General features: G+C 38.8%; 1 protein-coding gene across 1 annotated transcript in view; it reads left to right on the forward strand.

The window, feature by feature from the left end:
• The window catches only part of nrn1la (neuritin 1-like a), a gene marked incomplete at both ends in the record, with an annotated part of 78,987 nt that extends 62,719 nt beyond the window's left edge, over window positions 1-16,268 (forward strand). Inside the window, one exon of the mRNA XM_080505489.1 lies at window positions 15,971-16,268. Within this exon, the coding sequence (XP_080361615.1) occupies window positions 15,971-16,268 (298 nt within the window). The remainder of the gene's footprint in view (window positions 1-15,970) is intronic.
• Between the last annotated feature and the right edge of the window lie 375 nt (window positions 16,269-16,643).

The raw sequence follows: 16,643 nt of genomic DNA on the forward strand, positions 1-16,643 counted from the left end.
TGTACGTTCAGCTCCTCTCCCACTTCTCTCACCAGATTGATGATGATGATTTTACCCTGAATACTCCATTCATTCATGTACCTTCTATGTCTAAGTCACAAGTCCATCACAGGGCAAACAGAGAGACGGACCATTGGGAGTGACGGAATATGCAAAAAAGAAATACAAAGCATGTTTGCGAGGAGAAAAAATGAGTCACGCACCGCACAGTTTTAATTACATCTTAGCTCATCAGTTGAATCACATGAGCAGCTTTAACTCCCGACATCCTCAGTGAGCCTCGGTTTTCCATAGCGTTGTCACTGGTTCACCTCTTTACTTTCCTTTGGCCGCTTTTGATAGATACTCTCCACTGTGGACCAGGAACTCATCAAAAGAGCTGCAGTTTTAAAGATGTCTTCACCCAGACATCTTAGCATCTCAATTAAGAAATTTTTTTTGCTTTTAAAACACATTTAGATCCACTAATGGACACCACAATAAAACGATCAGTAGCCATAATGTTATGGCTGATTTGAGTGCATAATCCTACGCAACACATGTCAATCAATCTACTTATCGACCACTGTTCATATAGTAAAATGCAATACAAAGTTCTATATAGAGTCATTAAAATATACATGGAAAGATATATGAGATTCTAACAGTCAAAAGCATCAAGAGTGAAGAAACTGCCTGTCCGGCTACAACAACGAAATCAATCTGTTGACGTTATAGGAAAGTCAGCAATACAATAATCAAGACGAGGCGGACAGATCTCAGCAGTCAAAATACAAATTAACCAAATATTCATCACACAGTTGAGTCTTTTTTTTAATTTATTTCGGTCTTAGACAAACAAGCCAATACACACAGCAGTAAATAAACAGATTTTTTCCCCCCAATGAATCTTAACTTGACTTCAATTATGGAAAGCAGCGCCTTTCCTTTCCTCACAGCACTTCTTCACCTCGCAGCTCTTGTTTTAGCCCCTCATAGGCCCGACGACGGAGATTAAACATGCAGAACATCTCTCACTTCCCTCCTGTCACCCCCCTCGTTTCCTTTCTCCCGCCACTTCATTTCTCCACATCCTGTACCCATCCGTCACCCGTCCCTCTCTCTCTCTCCGCTCTCGCTATTTATACGCACCTCCGTCATCCATCTTTCCGAGAGCTCCCCTCAACCAGGGCAAGGAGATATTAATGTGGGAAAGGGTCTCGGAATAGGATCACTAATCCTGTTTCTGTCAGCTAAAATTTGTCGGGAGCCAAAATAATCACCGGGGATCATGGCAGCCGACTGCACAGATACAGTCTGATAAAGTCTTGCTGCAGAGCTGACAGGTTAAGTAGTTATTTGATGAACCCTAACAGGAATTGTGACTGGCACTCTATCTCTCGCTGTATTATGAATGAGGCTTTTGCAAACTAAAGAGCACTTGTGACAGCACACATGCTCCATATAATGCCGCATGCACGCATCGGATCGTTCTCAGATGAGATGCTGTCGCTTCGCTCGAGATGTGTGACTCAGACAAACACAGTCCGGGGAGGATTTTGCTTTTGTGAGAGAAACATTTTCACCGAGATCTACAAAAGCATGATATTATAGTCCTTGAGGAAGACCTAATAGTGGCTCTCAGAAAATATCCTCCAGTAACAATTTGGGCATGTAGGAGCCTCTTGTAATAATGTGTCTTTGATATTTTTACTCCAGATTTACATCTGTTCCGAGTTAAAGCTACTCAAACACCAGAATGGAGCCTCTCGAAGAAGCATACACATACAGCTATGGTACATTAGACTTATAAGAGTTTATGCATAATTAGACAAGTGTATGTATTTACGTCAGTTCCTACTTAAAGCTAGTCATACACTAGAATGGAGCCTCTCGAAGAAGTTTACATGTACAGCTAAGGTACAGTAGACTTATGTACAGACACACATATATATACATATATTTAAATTTCAAGGTCAGTTTTATCCAGGCAACATTCATGCGAGGGATCTGATTTGGATTTTGTTGTAATTTGAGAAGATTTGGGTTTTACCCCACCAGTTGCCAGAAATTTGTGTCATTCTTCACTTAAGTCGACGTCGTGACAATTGTGGGAAAAGTCTTTGTTAAAAGTACTGATTTCAGGTTCCAAAATATATTTAAGTATAAAAGTAAGATTTAAAAAAAAATATTTTATTGATATATGCTGCATATCATCTTCAGTGTTTTAAACTGGATAAATGCGAAGACAAATTTCACACGTTTGGAATGCAGCATTTTATTTCATTTTATTTTGGTGGGTAGCACTCGCTTCAGAGCTGGAAAATCCTGGTTTGAATCAGTCATATCTTCCGCCATAGGCTTGTTCTTTCCGCTTGTCACTGATCTGGTGTGTTTTGGCTGAAAAATAAATACAAACTTTACAGAATAGACGCTTGTGAAGCTTGTGAGAGGCCACTGGATGGCCTCTCACATCTGAAGACAGCGTGTCAGAGATTTTAGTCTCACACTGTGACTTTTGCACCACTGGAGAGCTGGCAGGGTCATTATTTGCAAGGCAGCCACTTGTTTTCTTTGAAGCGTGTTTCCCCATCGTGCTCCCGGTGGAAATTACATGAGAAACAGTTGAACGATGAAGTAGAAACAGAAGAAGATTTTTATCTGAGTTGTATGTGGCGTATGATGTCAACTTGGGCGATCAGCTTTCAGTTGACTTCCAGTATCATCTTCCACAATTGTATGGCGTTGTTTTATCAATGCTATTAATGGTCTGTTGATCTTGTACAGCTCCAAACATTCCGTCTTCATCAGTGTCCACTGGCACCGCCTCGACTGAGTACACAATAATAATGCACTTAATAGTCAGTATTTTAAAAACAAACCCAAGATGTTCCATGGTTTTATTAATACATTAAATACACAGTGGGTACAATGTATGTTTTTATTGAGAAGCAGTATCTCAGATGGTTTTGATATTAGCTATAATGTACAGTAGATAGACAATAATTTTTTTGTTATACTGCATATGAAATATATCTTGTATTATATTTGCAGTATGTTTCTTCTTTTTCTCCTCAGCAACAGTATTTTATACAGTTTCAGTTGAAGAGATACACTATATACATATAGAATACATTAGTGTGTTACATGGTTTTAATAAATTACCCTCCTCACACTGTGTCAGTCAGATTTCTTATTTCTTGGCATATTTTGTCAGTTAGATTATGATCATGTTGAGTTGCATAGTATTCTCTTATTATAATGTCGACTTCTGACTAACGTCATGAAAAGGGAACTGTTCAAGAAAATTTCCTCATAAGTTGAATAACAACTTCTATAACTGCGTGTGTGTGTGTGTGTGTGCGGGTGTGTGTGTGTGTGTGTGTGTGAGTGTGTGTGTGTGTGTGACTGTGGTCCTGCAGCCTACCCCTGGTGCAGTCCGCTGTTGTTAAGTCTTCTCTATTCCTTGAGGTACCAATTAAACTACTAATCCCGCAACCCAGCCACCTCAGTGTGAGTGTTTCCTAATGTGGGCGCACAAGTTCTCTCGCTTTCTCTCTCTCTCTCTCTCTCTCTCTCTGTCTCTCTCTGTACATGGACCCCATGTCCATGTACACACTTCTTCTTCCACCTCCTCTCCCTCTTATTGTCCTCGCTTTATATTTTTCACCCTTTACCTCTCTCTCTCATCTCTCTTTCCTCATCTCTCTCGCTCTCCTCCTCTTTACTTTCTCTTCCTTTTGTCCTCTTTCACCTCCCTCCATCCCTCCACTCTTGTTTTGCTTCCCCACTTCTCTCCCTCTTCCCATCCACTCAGGAACATGGTTTTTGCGCTTTTATCAGAGCCACCTAATGAGGAGGTAGCTCCCTCTCTGAAAACACACACACACACACACACACACACACACACACACACACACACACACACACACACACACACACACACACACACACACACACACACACACACACACACACACACACACACACACACACACACACACTATAGTCTGAATAAGAGGCTATGATTTGCATCTAGGCCAAGGCTGCTCCATTGTCGGAGTCGTCCCAGGAGTGCGGGGCTGCTTTCATTCCTCATATTCACAATAGGCATTATGCAGCGGGAATCATTCACTGTGGATCCCGGATAGGTGAGGTAAAAAGAAAATATTTGGAGCTAAACATATTCAGAGATAATTCTCAGCAGAATTGAAGAGTAACCTTTTGAAGCTTAAGAAAGTGGACGGTAGGTTCAGATTTAAAGAGGCTGTCAGTATATAATCAAACATTAACGCATTATCACACATTGTACAAGTTGATAAAGTTTTAATTTTGTACAAATAAGCTGTGAGGATGGTTTGTTAATTGCAGGATAAATGAAAAAATTACCTTTGATTATTAAATAAACCAGGTGCCCACACTGCACATAGTTTATCTCACACCAGGTATTAATTTGTTAACACTCCTTGGCTACATGAAATATTAAATCAGTCTTTATGTATAGTCTATAACTGTTTGCATTGAAACATATTTTATAATATTACATTGTACAATGTTCCATTTTCAATTTGGTTCTCACAATGTGCATTTTATTAAAATAATTCAGGGTTTACCCTCCATTTGTTTCATTTAATGAAAGCATCCCTTCGTTCCTTTGTCATTTCCCACTGTGTGTGGGATCTTAGGAGATTTGGCATAAGCTGAGCAGAGCGGTATAGAAGGAGTGAATGATGTTTTAAAATCCATTTTAAATAACCTGGTTTAAACCTTACAGAAGGAGTGCACCCCTGAGGCCAGATCTGAACCCCGGTGATGCGAAGCGACTGTGCCCACCTCAAAGTCAACACTTTCATGAAATGTGCTGGCTTGCAAACCCAAAGAAAAAAGGAGAAAGGTCTCTGCTTTATAGAGATCTTACCATCTTAGTGTCAATAAGACTGACTCAGGAATGAATTACATGGCCATTAGAGCGACTAACCTGAATCTCACTTTCACGAGATCTCACCTAAAGCCTCTGAAAACTTTGAACTTATCTTGTAAGAAGATAAAGGTCCGAATATTCTTCCTTTATGCACATAAATTGGGACGTGTTTCAAATGTTGTCATGTCCTAAAATGTTTCCCACTGGAATTATTCATTTCAGTAATATTCTATTCTATTCTATTCTATTTCCATTGGCATTATTGTTAATGAATACATCCAGTAGAGGGCACTGAACATTTTTGGTTTCATGTATGACAACGTTCCTAAGAATACATAAATAAATACCCCAAACAGGCTAAAAACGACTAAAATAAATATTCATTTCCCTAGTTGTATATACACTTTGATCTGGAGGGATACGTTGTTGTCTTATGTTTTCAATCTTGCTAATAAAGATATTTATATTTTAGTTTAGAACTTTTGTTTTCAACACTGCCCCCACAGGTCACCAGTGGTATTACTAAAAATCATTGACACACCAAATAACACAGGTGATGAACATAGAATGTTAACAGAAGGCTCTATCTTTCTGTCTGTGTATTTAGCATCAACCATATTCAGGCTATAACACTGTCAACTTTCACTTTCTACCCTCACTGAATGTAGACTTTTGTGATAAGAGCCTGTTGAACACCTTTATAAGGTCTTTCAGGGAAGTGGGTTGAAATGTAAATAAATTTCAACTTATGTCTCCCAATCTTAGGTCACCATTGATTTGGATGAACAAGCTCTTTTGATTGCATAAAATATGTAAAAACGCTGCACTTGTAATAAATAGAAGAATCCCCCTTCTCATAGTGATGTAAAACATCATCAACATCAAGGTGTTAGGTTAATGCAGAGCATAAATAGTCTTAAGAGTGAAACAGGTGAAAAAAAGCATATAATATGCCAGCTATATCAAAGAGCTGTTGGAGCACACATGATCCCAATCAGTTAAAAAAAAAAAAAAAAAACGGGTTTTGAGAGCAATTTCAGTTAAAAGACAGGATGTAGTCATAACTCAGCGCTGAGAAAACACCTCATTCGGTCCTTTTTTTAACTGAAGTATTTTGTAAAGTATTAAAAGGACCAAGGTTAAAAATGTAGCCTTTAGATACAGTCACACAAACAAAAGCAGGAATCTGCCGAGCGCTATAAAAGAGGTGTCATCAGTAAACTCTCTCTTTCACAAGGTTGAGTTTTCTTTCACTCAGTCTTCTTTCACCACAGCATTTCCATTTGCTCTTATATTCCAACTCTCCACGGATTCAGATAAGGCTCTTCATGCTTTAATTGCATCTCTGTATTCCGCTTTCTGCCACAGTTTAAAGTCACTTTCAGCTCTTACAGATTATTTCGGATGCAACAGTTAGAAGGGAAACTGCTGCTAAACAAAGAGGCCGTGATATTCCCAGGTTCGGCATCCCTCCCTGGTTATCACACAGATTTAAGAGTGATTTAAAGTGACAAGACGGTAGATATTTAGATGAGGGAGCGTGATTACGGACAAATAACATCTGCTCATAAACTCCACTTCAATTACACCACATCATGCATTTAAAAATAGGTGAATACCGCTTAAACCTTGAAATGCTCAGATAACGCAGTGGCAAAATATAGATCAAGCTGTGTGCAAGTGAAAGAAAATCGAGTGAATTTTTCTGTTCTTCAACAAGGTGAAGGAAGCCTTGTTGAAGCACGTCGACCCTGTTACCCTGATGAAGGCCACCGCAGCTGAAGTGTGTTGGTTTTATTATGAAAGCTTTGTCAAGCTCTTCCCAAGAATAACTGGATTCTTTTCATTCCTTTCCTACTTTTCTGCTCATTCATCTCAAGCTGAGACAGTTTTTGTTATTTTGAACCCTTTTAATATATCAGGTTTGGACAGAATAGTCACATTGCTTCTGCATGATGTCAAAAAAATAAAGATTTGTTTTTTTTAAGCTGCATGAATGACGATTTAGTCACCTGTGTTGTGAGTGTTCCTCTTCTGTCAAAAAAAAATATATAATAATGAATGAAGGTTTTGTTGAATGTCACCTGAAAGTTAGTTCATGGCAAAAGCGGAACTCTTGCAAAGCTTCACAAACACTTTGATTTCTGCTGTTGTCATCCAATCTGTCAAAAGAATACTGGTCTGTTATTTTCTTGCCTTGAACTCTTTCAGCATTTTTCCATTAATTCTGATTAAACATTATGTTTAAAGGAGTAAATATTGCCAATAAATGCAAGAATACAAATATTATAGAGCTCTTAAATCAAATAACACCTCGAACATGTTAGAACAAGTGGTTGGTATCTTTCTATTTCTTGGAAAATTACAATTATGATGTCTTATTTTGACCAACCAGGACTTGAGCTGGGGTCCAACATGTGGATAATCAAGACAAAAGATGGCTGCACCAATGATGGATTGATTGAATAATCATAATTAACACTGATATATGTGGTGTTTGTCCAGGATACAGAGACGTTGTCATGTCAATTTTGACATTTCTACATTTATTCACAGTTAATTTTCCATTGAACTACTTGACATCTGTCTCATGATGATTCAACGGACAACAAATTAATTAAATAATTCATGTATGAATTGATTAATGCCATTATTGTCATAATACACAATGCATGACAGATATGACTCCACTGAACAGTGCAAAAACAGTTAGTTTTAAAATAAACATATAAAATATATTTAACTAGAAATTGGAAAAGAAATAAAATAGAAAGCGATAGTGTGTGGATAAAGCATCAGATATAAGATATGTACAATTATACAGTGAAAAGTGAAATATGCAGAAAACTATGAAGAAAAATATAACTCTTAACCAAAAATTCCAATGAAGTAAAACGAGATAAATATGCTACAATGCTACAACAAGCTCAGGTAGTGTTGGACTTCATTGGCTAATATTTTACGATAACGATTATTGAGTTTGTCCAATTATCATGCAGGGGTTCGGGGAACTGATGGCCCGCGGATAAAAACTGTTCCTTCATCTATTATTCCAACATCTCAAGGACCAGAACCTCTTGCCCGAGGTCAAATAAAAACCTTTCAGCTGCAGTGTGCAGTTTCTGTCCTTCACTTTTAATCTGAATTCCCATTAGAACAGTCTGACACAGAAAAATCTAAAAGATATTATTAAAAAAACAAACTTGTTTGCAGAGATGTTCTTTACAAATAAATACATTTCTTGTTATGTTGCATGATTACTGCTGTATTGACTCTGACTTCAACTCAAATTACATGTATCAAAGATATCCGTGGTTAATTTTCATCCGTCCATCATTTGTCTGTTTCTACATGCACTTGGTGTTATTGGTCAGTAATAATAAATAATAAAGCAGGGCCACTTTTTAGTGACAATTATCAGATAAAATTGTCCTGTGACCTTCCATCTGACCTCTAAAATGTATCCACGCTGCTCTTTTTCAATGTATTTTGAGGGTACAGCCTGTTTTACTGGATTTGAACAACCTGTACCTTTTTCTTTGTCGCTTGTGTTCTTTAATATCTCACTCCTCGATTTCCTGAAATCTATTGAAACAGCATTGTGAAGTTCAGTGTGTTATATACGGCTCGTCAGAGATTGTATCCTGTGCCACAAATCCATGAAGCTCTGTGAAATCCCTCATTTTGGACATATTGAGAGAGAGGACGAGAGAAACAAATAAACTGCAACACATAATCAGAGCTCGGTATCGAGGTTTGGGGAGTTTCGGATGTCAGCAGCAGCAGCAGCAGCAGCAGCACGTTAGCAGCAGAACAGACGTCGTCCCTGAAGGTTTTATTATTGTGAAAACAGCTGCTTGTCTGTCAGTGTCCTCACCGTGTTTCTGCTGTCTCTGCACCACCTGTGACTGTGTGCAAAGATCTACACGCACACACACACACACACACACACATAAAAATGAGACCTGCACTCACTGAAAAGCTGCTGCACATGACGCCTCCTCTCCCCACTTTGTCATACTCTTGTTATTGCCCATGCGCCCCCCCTTCACTCACTCACTCACACACACACACACACCCTCAGGTATACAGATGATGGCCAGATGCTGCTCCCCCACACCCTCCTCACCCCCCTCACCCCCGCTACTCATTTATCAGCTGCTCCTCCCAGTACAGCCGGAGAGCAGTCGTTCTCCTCCTGCAGCCATATTTGTGGAAAGTGTATCTCTGGAGTGTTTAAGTCCTGGACAAAAGCCAGTACACACACACACACACACACACACACACACACACACACACACACACACACACACACACACACACACACACACACACACACACACACACACACACACACACACACACGCCATTAATGTACATTCATTTCCTTCAAATTCATTGAAATTTCCCCTGAGTGGACAGGTTGTCTCATTCTAATGTGATCTAAATTAAACTACAACACAATGGTTTCCTCTTTGATCCACAGTTATGAGAAGTCCCTGTATTGTGAGCAATATAAAAGACACAGCACCCCACAATGTAGGCAAAACACGCACTTACTTAGTTAACTTCACTTTAAGACGCTTCATTCAACTGGTCAATAGAGAAGAAATTGACATATTAAAACATTATTGTGTCAACACATATTAACATACTTTTAAATAGACCTATATTTGAAAATATGAGGTCATGTGGGCTTTGGTAGTTTTGATTGGTTTGTTCTTGCTTCTGTTGTTACATCTCTCAACCTTTCTTTAAAAAATTGTCATTTCTATGTTTACAGCAGATATTGTGGTACTTCTCGTGCTCACTTTACATTTAATACTAATAGTAATTCTCTTAATTACTATTAGTAATAATATGACGATAATAGTAATAAAAACTATAATTTTATCCTGCTCACCAGTTGTTTAGTACCAGTGATAAGTAATAGTAACAGTAATAAATCAAAACCATTATCTGTTCATCATACTTTTAAAAGACAGTTGTAACGGTGTGCTGACAAGTTAAGGCAATATTAAGAGCCAATAAAGTACTCTGCAAGATTGAATTACATTTCAGATTCATATTTTCTCTGTAACCTGGCCCGTCTCTTACCCTCGGAGCAATGAATTGAACTGGTCTTCATGAGACCACGTTAAATGGGAAAATGTGTAAAAGCATAAAATCCTCAAGGGAAATAGTGTGTATGAGCACAATAATGTGCTGTAGTGTCACTGTAGAGTAAGAGTACTCGTGTGAGTTACACAGGTGTGAGAAGAATAAGGAGTCATCTGCTGTGTCGTTATTGATGTTTAAATCTGCAGCAATGCAGAAAATGCTTTCTGCTGCAACTCCAGTGCTACAAAGCAAGACCATTGTTCTTTCTGCTTCTGAGACGGCTGCCACTGCACCAGGGCAGAGTTTGTTGGTAAAAGTTTTGCAAAGTGCTACAGCGTGTATGGTGAAGTAAGGCTATCCTTCATTAATATTCATTGGGGTTATTTCTTTATGGTTTTCCTTTTTAAGTGATCCAAACATCACATAATTTAGAATTCAGTGTCCTTCAACTGTGGAGCCTTTGACATGAACTGCTCTCCGGATCACTGGTTAGTTTACATTTTTAATTATTTAATACAGAAATGTCACATGAAATGATCAAACTGAAGTCTATACGGGGAACTCCCGTGCTGTTTTTATGATTTACTATTAGTCTTGCACCATTTTAAATCAATATAAATAAAAATGCATAAATGCCATGTGTAAATGTTTCAAAAAGGACAAAACTGACCAAGGTCTCATATTTCACAACTTATAGTTAAAAAAATCCTCCATTTCATTTCATTTTCATTAAACCTTTATTTAACCATGAAAATATAACTCATTGAGATCAAGATCTTTTTTTTATAAGGGTGAACCTGCAGCAGCACACATCACATATTAAAACGTATAAATCTGATTTGACAGAATTGACAGAAAACAATAGTTGAAGTGCGATGGTGCCGATTTCCGTAGACAAAATTTAAAAGATAAAATGCAGGTTTTAAGGCAAATTAGAAGAAAGTGCAGTAAAATTTTAAGGCATATTCATTAAGTGTAAAAACACAAACACTGAAGAGAAACTATAACTATATGCTTGCTTCCCCAGTTCAGTCGGAATACGAGGAACATGTAAGTGAAGAATGGGTTACAACTACAATTGCAATGAGCTCTTTAAAGGAAAGCAGTGAATAAAGAACAAAACCAAGATACTTGTAACTACTGACGCATTCTATTGGTTTACCTTGAGTGATGGTTATTCCTGGAATGCTGTCTGGTCATTTACAATAAGCAAAGACTGTCACCTTTATTTTCTCTGCATTCAAGACAAGCTTCAAATTGTGCAGCTTGGACAATATTGATAGTAGATTGTAAAAAACACTCAAAAGCCTGAATCAGGGATGAAGATGAACAGTACATGATAGTGTCATGAGCCTCAAGGTGATATGACGCATTGGGCAGATTATTGCACTGTTCATTTACATAATAAAATGAGATAAAGGAGTTCTCTGGCAAAGCTGTATGAGTGGATGATGGTAAAAATAGCAGTAATTGTAAACAGTAATTAACAATAATCACATTAATAGAATAGTACATTTTATATCGTCAAAAAATGTCTGTGAAATATCAATACAAAGCAAATTCTCTGCCAGTAAAGTGTGAAAAAAATGACTAATGTACTCATCATTGGGAATGACAAGTAAAAAGAGTTTCCACAAATTAAAACAGAATGATACACACAAATGGCAATAACATGACAAACACAAGGATGTGGCGTTATGGGCTCTGCCCTCAGCAGGTTCCCCTCCGCCTGTGTTTAATTGTTGTCAGCTGTGTAAAAGGTTTGACCAGTTCCTGTGGGCGTCACCCAAACCTGATTGGCTGATAAGACACCAGCCAGCTCATTGTGTGACAGCTGTTCCGCATCAGAGACTGATTGACTGCCTTCTTAAATCTCTTTGGGATGAGGAAGAGGACCAGAGAGGTTGTGGCTGAGTTTGGTCATTAGTGGAGACTTGTGATTTTTTTTTGTTTTTTGTTTTGTTAAAAGGGGTCTCAAAGTTAATTTTTAGAAAAGTTGGTGGGTTTAAGATTAGTCACACAACATGGTCAAAGGTCTGCCAGACCCACAACAGTAGCTTGAGTGAGAAAGCAGAGAGGAAAAGAAAAAAAAAAATCATTTTCCACAAATATGTTTCATCTGTTGAAGTATTTGATTGCAATATACTGTAAAATGTAAAAAGCCAAGAACAGGTGAAAGCTACACTAATTGGTACATTACATACATGCATACAAGGGAGGGTAAACCTGATCATGGAAGAATTGTTGGATATTGTGTCTATATGTACATCATAGCACGGAGAGCTTGTGGCTGGAAGTGAATCTGCTGGAAAGGGGGTCCAAAGTGAAGTCCACGCTGCAACACTTTCCCCATTTATGACCTTTGACAAAAATGTTTGAAGCTGTCGGCTCAAAGAAGCGAGATGCTCGTAGTAATATTCTTCAGAAGCCTACCTCTTTATTTCGCCTTCACTCTCACTAGAGTCAATCGCTGCCTGTACTTCAACAAATTAAATAAACTAATGATGTACATTTGCTGCCTGTGCTGAGCTCCCTCAAATTTTAATAATATAATATATATTTTGTTAGCACAGTTTACTGCAGGGCAACTGAAAAGGGACTATGAAAAGACACTTCCTTAAGGTAGATGCCGTCCATGTCCACTTCAATCAGAGCCGCTGTCAATCAGGGCAACATGAACTGTTAAAGTAATAAGACACCTTTGCGTGAACTGTGAGCCTGAGGAGCTGTTTTGAACTTGTGGACTCAGTTTTCAGGCTTTATGTTGAGTCAGGGGATATTCTGTTTAATGTAGTGCAGGATTTGATTCTAACGAAGAAAATGGCTGATGATAAACAAGACGTCCATTATCTGACAAGAAACGAAAGCATCTTCGAATAACACCTTGTAATGAGCACAGCTTTATATGGTGGGAAACCTCACATCAATTTACATTTTTTTTAATCTAATTTATTTTTCTTGCTTGTTCTTTTAAAGAAAATGGAGAGAGTATAAGTTATTTATCTGTTTATATCTGTAGTTTTTCATGTCCTCTGCCTTGGACAATGTACTGTTGTTCATTTCAGCCTCCTGGTCCCTTGTTTGATCATCTTTTTAATCTTTACATTTCTGTCCTGCTGTACCATCAGCTGGAGTGATCATATGATCATATTATATGTATAATAAGTCACACTTGAGTATAACTTGCCTTGGTCAAATAATTCTGCTGTCTAACTATTCTTTGCTCGTTTGGTAAGTTAAATACAGTAGTAATGGTGGGTTTTGCTGTTCCGTTTATAAAGGCATCCAGTGCTCCTTATGCTGAATGGAGGTTTAGTGCTTTTTGCAAGGCACCTGTCTCCATTAGTGTGTGTGAATGTGGCCATGTAATGCATTTGGGGGGTATTAAAGCAGCGGAAAAACAGTGATGTGGGTGAAATCAGTTTCTATGTTTAGTGGTTTGCATATTTCCCTGGATTTCTAGGCTTTTTCTGGGGACCTCATTATCTTCCTCTGCTTTGTGGTCCAATGCACACACACACACACATTGACATCAGTTGCTTATTTTTTTGGTGTTTTTGCACTTTGACCTCTTTTGAGGATGTTAAAACCTCATCTCTCCCCCAGGTTTGATGCCAATGTATACAGTGTGTGTGTGCAGATGAACAGACCTGGAGTTCTGGGGGTTTTCCTTGTTTCTGTGTCAGATTTAGTGCAGAGTCATCTGCTTTAGGCTTTCCCTCCAGCTTTCCATCTTCGCCTCTCCTAGTTAACGCTCCTCTGAGACAATTTAGCCAACACTTTCGTGATGAGAGGAAGAATTAGCAGCCAATTACAGTTTGACAGACTCGGCTGTGTATATGGTGCTTGAAGGTTATTGGAATCAAGTTTATTTCCGAATAATAACTCTTTTTACCCGAGCTCTTTGTGTCACGACTGCTTTTTCATGTCTCCTCTTCCTCACCTATCGCTCCCACTCTATAGAGCTCATTTTTCTTTTGTCAATAGGTCTGAGAAAGCTTTTGAAATGTCTGCCTTGCTGAGAGATACAACACAGTGGTGGTTCAACAAACAACCGGCTCCATTCTCTGGACTAATGAAGGTTTTTCCACATTTCAGTCGAACCCACAGGGTGACCTTTGCTCCTTAGCGAAGTGAAGATCAGCAGATGGTCTCTTGGCAACAACCAAAGGAAGTCAAGGGAGCAAGCAAACAGATTGAGTCTGATTTACTGAGTGAAAGGACTAATGCCTCACTGTCACCGCATCTTCATCAGCTATTTTCAGAACTGCCTGTTTGGATCTAAGCTAGTTAAATCATCCGAGCGACAAGCAGGAACAATGACCGGAATGACGGGATCGGATTCTGTGTCGTCAACGTGTGACTGACCTTCGGATGTTTCTCAAATACAAATGAAGCAAAGCAGGATTTGATTGGAAAGAAATCCCACCTTTAATTGCTGAGTTTGTTAAATTTGATTAGCATGTTAATAAAATGAAGGAAAAAAAAGATTTAGATTACTTATACAAGGTTGTGTGCAGGTGTGAATAATGTTACTGTCACAATTTGAAGGAATATATATCAGATTTTCATTACCTAAATGACATTTTTCTCATAGTTCAGCTGGTGATGTAGAATGCTAAAGAGTTTATAACAAGTGATGTTGATGGTGTGAAACTTTAATAGGGAGCTATTGGAGCTTGAGGCAGGGATGCAACCACCCAAGGCCAAATATGTACTAGCTATTAATTTACAGTTATATATTTATTGGAGTGTATTTTTCTTTCATTTATCCTATCTTTTATTAATTGGCACGGTTGCAAGTGTACTTGTTTTAACCACAAATCTCATTTTATTGGCTGAATCACATTTTAAAGACTGCAAAATCTGGCAACTTCTTAAAACTCCTTTACCAGAATTCACATGGAAAAATCTCAAATTTAGGAGCCAGTTTTAGTCGTTGATGTACATCTCTAATACGTTGCCAATACCTTTCTGAAGAATATTCATCTTTACACTCAGACAAACTTGTATTTCCAGCATTTGTATTTCACAAAGGTTCCCGCGGGTTTGTTGACATTTTAGCGTCACAGTAATGCCCCAAAATTCCCAAACCAAGATCCCGTTTGTTCACTCGATCTTGCGAGATCTTGATTCGGACCAGAAAAACGATTAACGATTAGTTTCGCAACATTTAAGACTATTCTAGTGGCTCGAATACTCCTTCTTTGAGAAATGCTGGCCTTTTTTTGTGCTGAATCGGTCAAATGTCACTATTTTTGCTGGAGCTGCCGTGACGCCATCTTTGATATCCCAGAAATCTTACTTAACTTTGCTTTACTGACACAGAAATGCATCTGTGACAAAATAGTTTGACTTGCATCCCATTCATTTGTACAAGGGAACACAAATTGTAACTGGCAATTGTTTAAAATATTAATGGAGTAGTGGTGGCTTAGCAGTCTCAGGATCGGAGGTCAGATGTGCAGAGAAAGGATTTTTCCAGAAGGGACAATAAAGGTAACTTAACTGAATTGTACAGTTCATGGCCAAAATGTGATAAATAAATAAATTGTAGTGTTTCAATTAGTAAAGTGGGTTGTCTTCCATTGGTTGGGGATTTGGATTCATTCTGCTCTGTGAATTGTCTTTGGGAAAGCTTCCAGTGATATGCAATAACCTTGAATGGCTGCATTTACCATTGACCGTGTGTGTGTGTGTGTGTGTGTGTGTGTGTGTGTGTGTGTGTGTGTGTGTGTGTGTGTGTGTGTGTGTGTGTGTGTGTGTGTGTGTGTGTGTGTGTGTGTGTGAGAGAGATGGATCATGTAAAGGACCTTGAGACTGCTGATGTGGCAAGAAAATTCTACACACAGTCTTTCATTCATTATTAAATAATGGAATATAACTATGTAGCTTCTTGTTTCAGTGTAAAAAGAAATATTGCCAAACTTGACAAATCATTGAAAAGGATTTTGTTTGAACATCTTCCAGGTCATGGGACGAGTTTCACGACTGTGCCAACGTGGCGATGGCCGGCTGTCCGGAGGAAGCGGCCACTGTCTGGGAGTCTCTCCGCCAGGAATCCAAGAAGATGCAGTTCTCCGGAAACCTTTACGACATGTGCTCTAACCGCCACGCGGTGTCGTCCATCCCGCCCCACGGCTCCCCAAGCCAGGAGGGGATCAACCAGGAGTCTCTACGAGGTGGTGCCAATCATGTGGGGGGCTCGCTCCAACGTCTTATGCTACTGTCTCCTCTGATGCTGCTTTTGCTGTCGCGTTGGATATAGCGAACCCAAAGAAGTGGGACTAGTGTGAATAGATATAAACTTTGTGTATTTTTTTTTTGCTTTTCTTTCACAAGTCTAATAGACTTTCCACAGTAACTTCCTCTGCTCTGCCAGGGGTTGAATATTTCTAACTGCATGTTCAAAGGCCCAACAGTCTTTTTGATAATGTATCCCTAAACTGCCTGTGCTGCTTCATGCATATTCTCTGCCTTTTAATTAGCGTCTCTGTTGGAAACACACATGAAATTCATACAGAGATGCACGACCACAGTATAATCAGGCCTGCCGACACACACATAGTTAAACAGCAGCCTTGTCATGATCCCTTATCCTGCTGAATCTCGCTAATATGAGCTCATATACCGTGGTCTGGTT

The sequence above is a fragment of the Blennius ocellaris genome, assembly GCF_963422515.1.
Source record: "Blennius ocellaris genome assembly, chromosome: 11".
NCBI classification, from domain to species: Eukaryota; Metazoa; Chordata; class Actinopteri; order Blenniiformes; family Blenniidae; genus Blennius; species Blennius ocellaris.